Source organism: Lontra canadensis, unplaced genomic scaffold (genome assembly GCF_010015895.1).
Source record: "Lontra canadensis isolate GAN:19392208 unplaced genomic scaffold, GSC_riverotter_1.0 scaffold35, whole genome shotgun sequence".
Lineage (NCBI taxonomy): Eukaryota > Metazoa > Chordata > Mammalia > Carnivora > Mustelidae > Lontra > Lontra canadensis.
This window is the reverse complement of record NW_022631029.1, coordinates 2,605,050-2,614,058: the sequence shown is the minus strand read 5'-3', so window position 1 is coordinate 2,614,058 and position 9,009 is coordinate 2,605,050. Positions and strand designations below refer to the sequence as shown.

Genomic DNA, 9,009 nt, shown 5'->3' with positions numbered 1-9,009 from the left:
CATTCAGAGCCTCCAGAAGGATCCAACCCTGTGGACACTTCGATTTCAGACTTCTGACCCTCCCCACCCCCGAACTGAGCGACCATACATTTTGTGCTCCTTTGCTCCAGCAACCCTGGGAAACTCACCCAGGGTACCCCATCCCTGCCCTCCCCTTGCTGGGCCAAGGACTTTGGGTCACACACTCACTGGGGCATCCCTGCTCCCACCACCCACCAAGGACCACGAGAGAGTGGAGACTTCAAGCAAATGCTCCCTTTAATCTCTGGTCCCCCAGAGCCCTGGCCGGTGGGCTGAGCGCCCCCAGAGCAGGGCTGGTGGCCAGACCCTGGGGCCTTCCTGCGGCACCAGGCGGCTTTTTGAAAATGAAGCCTGGAGTGGTGGTGGCAGCAGACCCCAGCCCAGGAAGGTCCTGGCCCACAAGGGCCATTTGTGGTCCCCGCCGCAGAGTCCCTTGGGGCCAGCTACAACGTGGAATGCTTCTCAAAGGGCACCGTCAGGAGTCCAGCAGCTGCCTCGTCCAGGAACCAGCAAAGTTTCCCGGTGTGGGGCTGCACCAACGCAGCGGGGAGCGGGTTCTCCTCCTTGTCCTCCAAAATGCGCTGCATAGAAAGGGCAGGAGCATGAGGCACCCCCCCAGCACCCACATAGCCCCTCAGAGCTCCCAGTTCCCCGCATGGACAAGACTGTCCTACTCTCAAGAGGTGATGTCGCCCTTCCAGCTGTCTTAGCCTCAGTCGGTCCCTGCCTTTTCTATCATCCGTGACTGCAGGACACGGGGGTTGGCACACCTGCCCTGCACAGACCAGGGCCACACTTGCATTCTGCGGATCACACCCTGTCTCTGTCACAAGTGCGCAGCTCTGCTCTCACACGGCAAAAGCAGCAGCAGATGACACATGAACAAACAGGCACAGCTTGTTCACTCGAAGCTTTATTCACAGACACTGCAATCCAGATTCCACGGAATTTTCATGGGTCAGAGAATATTCTGCTTTTGCTTTCTTTTCCCATCCGCTTTAAAATCCTTCTTAGGGGCACCTGGGTGGCTCAGTGGGTTAAGCGTCTGCCTTTAGCTTAGGTCATGATCTCAGGGTCCTGGGATGGAGCCCCACATCAGGCTCTCTGCTCAGCGGGAAGTCTGCTTCCCCTTCTCTCTCTCTGCCTGCCTCTCTGCCTACATGTGATCTGTCTGTCAAATAAATAAAATCTCTAAAAAAGAAATCCTTCTTAGCTGGTGGGATGTGGGCCCGTGGGCTGTGGCATGCTGATCCCCCCATGTGACCTCGCAATTAGTGGAAATCATAAATGCTGCTTTCTGATAGCTGGACCTGCCCCATTCACTCTGCGAGGTCACCTCTATTCCCAGCCCCATTTTATAGGTGGGGAAGCTGAGGCTTGGAGGGCCTCAGGTGCGTGTACTCTGAGCTAAAACTGCCTGGACTGACCCTCAGGAGGTCCACAGGGAGGAGCCCTCCCAACCCACCCTACAGAAGGGAAAGTTGAGGCTTGGGGTGGGGGTGTGAAGTAGCTGCCCAAGGCCATGCTGGGCATCATGGGCAGGGATCCTGGTCTGCTGGATTCTTTATAGTCTGCACACTTAACCCCAACACCAAGCCACCCAACGAGGACATCTGGGCTCAACTGTTTGGGAGGATGAATTGTTATTTGTTAATTTTTAAAAGATATTTCCAGTTTCTTCCATAGTTGGTCTTTTCAATGATGGCAATTACAGTATATTTTTTATTATTTAATTTACTTTTAATAGCTTATGTATTCTATATTTCCCTAAAATATTATGTTTAACTGTCTGTCTTTTTTTCTTATTCCTCCTTTTTTACTTATTCCTCCTACATAATTTTCCTCCCTGATTAGTTTTGTCAAGGGTTTATCTTTGGGATCTATTACCACTAAGCTTTTAAGAATACTAATCAATTCATTAATTTCTTTTTTTTTAAGATTTTTTTTTTTCTTTTTTAGAGAGAGAGAGAGACCATGAGGAGGGTTGGGGGAGAAGCAAAGGGACAGTGAGAGAGACTCCAAAGAGGGCACAGCCAGGCATGGGGCTCAATCTCATGACCATGCGATCACCACCCCAGCTGAAACCAAGAGTCAGACGCTTAACCCAGAGTCACCCTCCCCTTAACCAATTCATTAATTTCTGATTATAATGTCATGTATTCCTTCCACCGACTTTTTCTAGACTTATGTTATTGTTCATTTTAAGTCTAAAGTGGTCAATTTGTTTAACAATTTTTTTTAAGATTATATTTTTAAGGACTGAGCCACCCAGGTGCCCAAGATTTTATTTTTAGGTAACCTCTACATCCAACGTGGAGCTTTGAACTTACACCTCCAAGCTCAAGACTCACATGCTCTACTGACCAAGCCAGCCAGGCACCCCTATTTAATACTTTTTAAAACTGCCTTTTCAAAGCTATGAATCTGCCCCTGAATGCAGCTTCGGCCTCACCTCATCAATATGATTTAATAATTGTTTATTCCTAACTAGCCTATAATTATAGCTTCCACATCCCCTTCAGCTCAAGAATTATTCAAGTACCTTGGCACCTGGTGCTTTCAGCACTATGATATCTGGGGCCATATTCCATCCCTGGGCCCACACACCTTTGATCTTCTTGGGAATAGGGCCCTTGGCTATTACCTTCAGGACAGCTGCCTTGCCTTCTCCAGTAGCCACAAAGATGACGGTTCGGGCTGCGTTCAGCACAGGAAGTGTGAGGGTCACACGCTGTGGTGGTGGCTTTGGGGAGTCACTAATGGGGGCTACAATCTTCTCCCGCTCCTGGGGGAGGAGGGCCGGGATGGAGACAGAAGGACAAGGTCACTTCAGCTTCATGAGCACTCACGCACACCTGGCATGGTCTGTTGGATCATTCCATCCCCTCCTACTGATCCTGTAGTACTTGATTTAAACCCTCATTTTAAGATGGGTGAACTGAGGCTCAAAAGGGTTAAGCACAGCCAACTGGCAGATGCTAACTAAATCCCGCTGTGGGTACCTCATGGCCCCCAAAAGTGGCCCTCCCTCTGGAAGCCCCAGTCAGCAGAGGCCCATGTGGGCACACTCACCTGCAGGAGGGGGTGGTCTGGGAAGAGCGAGCAGGTGTGGCCATCAGGACCTACCCCAAGAATTAGCAGATCAAACACTGGAATGGAGTCCCCTTGGAAGGCCTAGATGGGGAAGAACACAGTCCTGCGAGGTTGTGGGGGGTACTCGAAGGCCACAAAGAGACAGTGATCAGAAAAAGAATCCCAAGTGGTTATAACAGGGAGCAACACTCAGCCTCACCTGCATGAAAGGGTCTCTACAAGGTTCCACGTTTCATCCATTTGACTGGCCAAGAGTCTGGGGACACAACCGTCCCCCAGATGTGAGAGCCCAAGCCCACTCCCAGAGGGTCAGAAGCTGGGCCACCCTGAGAGACCCAAAGGTGGGGCTGTGGCCTCTCAGAAGAGGGAACCTCCTGGCATCTGTCCAGGGTGGGGCGGGATTTGCCAACCACCCTTGGTGGCAGTTTTTGCTGGTGACAATCATGCAGCGCCACCTGCTGGGCTACTCCCCCACCACCTCCCTGGGTGCCAAGTAGGTCTCCCTGGGGCCAAGTAGGGGGTGGGGGGCATGGGACGACCAGAAGGTCGACCACGACTCACCTGTCTCAGCTTCTTGGCATAGTCTTCCGCCGCCTCCTCCACAGGCAGCTGGGGGTTAATGGTGATCACCTGGCTTTCAGGAATGGGCAGCCTGGAGAGCAAGTGGGTCTGCAGCAGACAGAGGGAAAAAGTCACCCAACAGCAACACGCAGCTCCCAGAGGCACAAGGTTTGCATGGGTGACTGAATGGCCCCTGGGACAGACCCATCATCGCACCCACCTTCTGTGTGTGCTGGGATCCCGGCGGCACTCCGCCAGGAGTCTTTCAAATCCAGCCTGATTGGGGGCCTCTGGCCCCAGCCAGCACCTGTGTGGCTGTACCACAGTCCTGTTTCAAAGCCCCCAGAGTCCCTTGCACCTCAGGATAAAACCCAGCCCCTCTCTGCCCCGCACAAGGCTTTGCAGACCCTGCAACCCCAACCCACACATAAGCCACTGCCCTTGCCTGGAAGACTCCTATGCGTCCTTCAGAGCACCTCCTCTGAGCACCCACCCCTGCCTGTGCCTCCCCTACACCGCATGTGACAGTGGTAAGCACTGACTTCTCTTCCGGCTGCCACTACAGAGTGTCCCTGGCCAGCATATAGCACATGCCCCGGCCTCAAACAGGTGGATTTAATTTCTTTGGAAGCACCTGGAGTCAGGCCCCCTGCAAGGTGGAGGGCTCTAGCCTTTTCCCTCATCTTCCCAGATTTGATCTGCTCCAGGAGGGACACTGGTGACCCCCACCTTGGTGCCTCCCTTCACACAGGATCTTGGAATCCTGTGCCAGGAAGGCAATGCCAAGCTGAGCCACAGTGGAAAAGCAGGAAGCCACAAAAAATATTGTATGAGAAGGGGCAAGGGACAGGGCCAGGGACATGGAGTATATATACCAGACCACATAGGGCAGCCTGCCCTGAACACTGGCCCGAGGAGTAAGAGCTCTCTCTGTATTAAGGGTAATGGGGAGCCAAGGAAGGTCTGTGAGCCAAGGAGGGCCAGGGTCAGATCTGTTGTTGGCAAGACCTCTCCGCTCTGTCCAAGGTTCCCATCGATACACACCCTTAGGGATTACACTGCGCAAAGCCAGCACAGGGTATCAGCGCCCTCCTTCTGTCACATGATCCTCTCCTTAGCTGCCCTTCTCCACCAGGCTCAGAGCCATTCCTTCCTCCTCCTCCTCCGCCTGGGCTCCTGCCAGGGAGCCAAGGGCTGGAGTGTCAGTCAGGCAGGTTCCTGGAAGTGGAACTGCTGGTTGATAGGACTGTTTCTCTCTTAACATTCTATGGGCATTGAGAAACCATTCCTAAGAAGAAGGCAGCCCCAACTAATCCTCCCAGCCCAGAGGAAGCCCTGGCCTCAGCAGCAGCAGACCCACAGAGCACACAGGGTAAGCAGGAGAACACTCCTGCTGACAGAGCCCCAAGGTATACCGGATCCATCCTTGAGGACAGAAGCAATCCTGTGCTCCTATACTGGGTTGACTCGTGGCCCCCAAGATTCGTGTCCACCCAGAACCTCAGAATGAGACCTTATTCGGAAGGGGGTCTTTGCAGATGTCATTAGTTGACTTCGAGTAGTGTGGGCCCTGAATCCAATGACTGGTCTCCGTGAAGAGGCAGATGCAGAGACTGGAGGCCAAGGAACACCAGGAGCCCCCAGAGGCTGGAAGAGACCAAGGATCTTCCCCTTGAGCCTCCAGAGGGAGTGTGGCCTTGCCAACACCTGGATTTTAGGCTCTGACCTCCAGAACTAAGAAAATAAGTTCTTGTTTTAAGCCACCCAAGTTGTGGTCCTTCGTTAGGACAGCGCCAGGGAATTCATGGGACTCCCCTCACAGGGAAACTGGCAAAAGGAGCAAATCTTTGCCCCACACTTGTTCCCATGGCATCGCATTTGTCTTTGCCATACCCTCTGCCCCAGCTCTGCCCCTGGCCAGGTCCTCACACCTCCAGGCCTCAGCTCAAACATCCTGGGCACTTTCTCTCTCACGCTATTATCTTTGGTCCACACTGCATTATGTGAATGCTCTGAGTGGAATTCCCTTATTTATTGCCCTGTGTGCTGGTGCCCGATGCCCTACTATGAGCTATGAGTCCTATGAGGGAACTGTCCAGCACCCCACTGTGTCCCCAGGGCTGGATACAGGGACAATGAACAACCCTGCAACATTTTTTTTTTTCTACTGTTTTGTTAGGATTTTGTTACTTGACGAAGTACAGTTCAAAAAAAAAAAAAAAAGTAAAAGTTCTTCAAATTCATGCAAAGTAAAAACAAAGAAATGCGAGCCCAGTTTTTAATGAAGCTTTTGAGGAAGACACACTGGGAGGCCCCTGCCCTTGAGATGCGTCCCTGGGGGGGGTCCGTTCAAACCCTAGCTCCCCTGCAGGTCAGCAGGAGACCCCAGCACACAAGCTCTCCTCTTCCGGCCCCAGTTTCTCCATCTATGAAATGGAGGAAATGACAGCCTCGACCTCATAGGTTATTGTGAAATTACATGAGATGATGTGGAGAAAATGCTTGATAATCAGTAGACCTTCCTTTTTATGACAAAACAAAACAACAACAACAGAAACCAGGAAATCGTCAGCTCAAGCTTCTACGCAAAGAGAAGGCAACACAACCAGGACCTAAGTGACCTGTAGCTTCTTCTGACCAAGCCTGCCCCTTCCACACCTCCCTGGGCGTGTTTTCCCCAGGAGGACTTAGCAGATGCAGCTGGAGGACCCCAGCGCAGACCACGCCTCCTCCAAGCCTCAGTTTCCCTAACTGTGTAAGACCTGAGGCCGCAAGTTAGTTAACCAGCCTGGAAGGTCATCAGCACCAAGAGCAGCGTGTAGATCATCCTGAAGGCGTCCAGGTTGGAGATGAGAAAACTGAGACCCAGGCTCCACAGCAGATACCTCCTGCCTGGCCCTTCCCTAACTCTGCCCTTGCAAGCTACCGGGCTGGGGCGCCAGAACTTCTCTGGGTCCCTGGAATGGGCCACTGTTTCACCTCCACGCCCTCGCCCGGACTGTGTTCCCTCTACCTGGCCACCGGACAAAGCATAACGAGACTTCAAGGTCCCTACCGGCCCACTCGGGTGGCAGTGGACGTGGGAGTTCAGGGCACCCAGCAGGCCATTCCCAGCTAGTGGCAGAAGGCAGAGTGTGACCCTATGCGACCCCCGTGGCGGGGTCAGGAGGTGGGCGCGGCCTTCTTCATATGACCCCCGGCGGCCCCCGTAGTCGGGTGCGGGCGGTGGGCGCGGCCCTCTCGGCGTGACCCCTGGCGGCCCCCGTAGCTCTCACCCGGTAAAGACCGTACGTGCTCTCGGCGTGCTCGAAGGGCACGAGGCGCTCGTCGCAGAAGCCCACGGTCCAGCGCGCGAGGCTGGCGGGGCCGGCGGGGGCGGCGGCGGCGGGCAGCTCACGGGCCAGCATGGAGACGAGGCTGCCGCCCGACAGGCCGAGCGCGAAGCGGGCGCGAGCTCCCGCCAGGCAACACGCTGCCCGTTGCGCCACCAGTTGCGCTAGCGACGCGCCTAGCTCCTGCGGGCTCGAGAAGACCGAGATGAGATCCGGGGCCGGCGCGGCCATGGCGACGGCGGCGGCGGGGAGGCGGAAGCGCTCCGGGCAGCCACCAGTGCGCCTGCGCGAAGGCCGACCCTGCCGCACGGCTGTCAGTACCTACGGGCGGCAGCCTATTGCACATGCGCAGTCCCACGAGTGAAGTCGCGGTAGGGTCCTGCGGTGCATCCGAAGGGACTCATTGATTCTTTACACGCTGTTCCTGAGCGCTTCCCTGGGCTGGAGCAGGCAGAACTTGTGGGGTTGTTCTCAAGCCTCGTGGTGTCAGGGTGGGGCCGAAGAGAGGACCCTAGAACTGGGGTCCCTAAGAAGGGATTGCGAGGTGGGATGGAGGGAGGAGATGGGAGATTTCTTGGAGGAAGGCACCTTTTGGTGGACTTGGAATTTCCTGAACCTGATAATATTTATCTTGTTGCTCTTTTTGGTCTCCCTCTTTAATTAAAATATAAGCTACAGGAGGACAGGGTTTGTTTTGTTCTCTGATGCTTGGAAAGCTCCCTGAATCATGCCTGGCACAAAGTTGGACCTGAAAAGATACTTGTTGAATTGCTTCTGCCAATGCTCCCTGGGGATCTCTGTGTCTGAGGACCCAGAGAGGTCTCCACCCTTGCTCTTGCCTGGAGAGGCTCCCAGAATGGGACAAATGTGTAATGGCTGATGAGAAGGGGCATTCCAGGGTATAGCATGGGTAGAGAAGTCTGGAAAGAAGAGAAGGCCTGGTGGGCCTGGGGAGCTGGGCCAGTTATGGGGGTGGAGGGATAATTCAGTAAGTGCAAGGAGACTTGCATAGGTAGTACATCTTTAAAATCAGTAGCAAAATGGGGCACCTGGGTGGCTCAGTGGGTTAAAGCCTCTGCCTTCGGCTCAGGTCATTGTTGGGTCGGTGGGCTCCGGGAGTACAGGAGGAGCAATGGAAATGACTGCCGCCGGGTCCGCTGTCTTCCAGCCTACCCCCCCCAACCCTTGACTCTCCCGCCAAAAGGATGTATGCCCAGGTCAGGTCTCCATAGGTAACCCGCTACCTATGCAGGAGACAGATAAAAGACAACCCCCCCCAACTCCCTCCCAGCACGAGCCACTCTGCTTTCCAGAGTCGAGGAACCTTGCCCGAGGGTGCCCACCTCCTCCCGGTGCAACTTTCCTGGCTCCCCTTCTCCTGAGCCCTGAAACTTCGCTGGAGAGTGCCTTTAATAAATCTTGCCTTGCACACACTTCTCCTGGTGTCGTGTTTATCTCGCCTGTAAAACCTTACATTTGGTGCTGAAACCCGGGAGGAGATTGAGCCCCCACCCCGGTGAGGAGGCTCTCTCCTCTCCCTAGCCGGACCTAGAACTGCCTTTCCCAAGGCCACTTCTGAAGCCCTGGTGAGTTTCCCCCGATTCCGCGCCTCCATCCAGAAAGCCCTGCCCTAATCGCCGCTGCGGCAGGGCGGACCCTGCCGGTCACCGGGTGACCTCCGTGACTCCGAGAGGCTGGGAGACCTAACCTCTACGGCAGTTGACACAGTTTTTCCGCAACCCAGTGGTGGGTGAAGGGACGCCTTCCTCCAGCCCTCGGATTGCCCGGCAACGAATCGTGGGGACCTCCCAATCCAAATTCGACTCTAAAACATCCTGGGGGGGGGGGCCGGTTAGGCCTGTTGGCCAATCCTAAAACCCTGGAACTGGACCAGGACCTGCAAAAACGATGTTACTGTACTGTCACTTGGCCACAATACCGATTAGACAATCAGTCCCAATGGCCTCCGGAAGGCACGTTTAATTATCAGATTTTCATGGAC

General features: G+C 54.5%; 1 protein-coding gene across 1 annotated transcript; it reads right to left on the bottom strand.

Moving 5' to 3' along the window:
* Nucleotides 1-235: 235 nt before the first annotated feature.
* On the bottom strand, nt 236-7,275 carry PGLS (6-phosphogluconolactonase). The gene is made up of 5 exons (XM_032867618.1): nt 6,951-7,275; nt 3,676-3,783; nt 3,094-3,195; nt 2,666-2,806; nt 236-602 (listed from the first exon to the last, which is right to left on the bottom strand). Exons 1-5 carry the CDS (start codon nt 7,236-7,238, stop codon nt 465-467), a joined length of 777 nt encoding a protein of 258 aa, XP_032723509.1. The 5' UTR covers nt 7,239-7,275; the 3' UTR covers nt 236-464.
* Nucleotides 7,276-9,009: the final 1,734 nt, after the last annotated feature.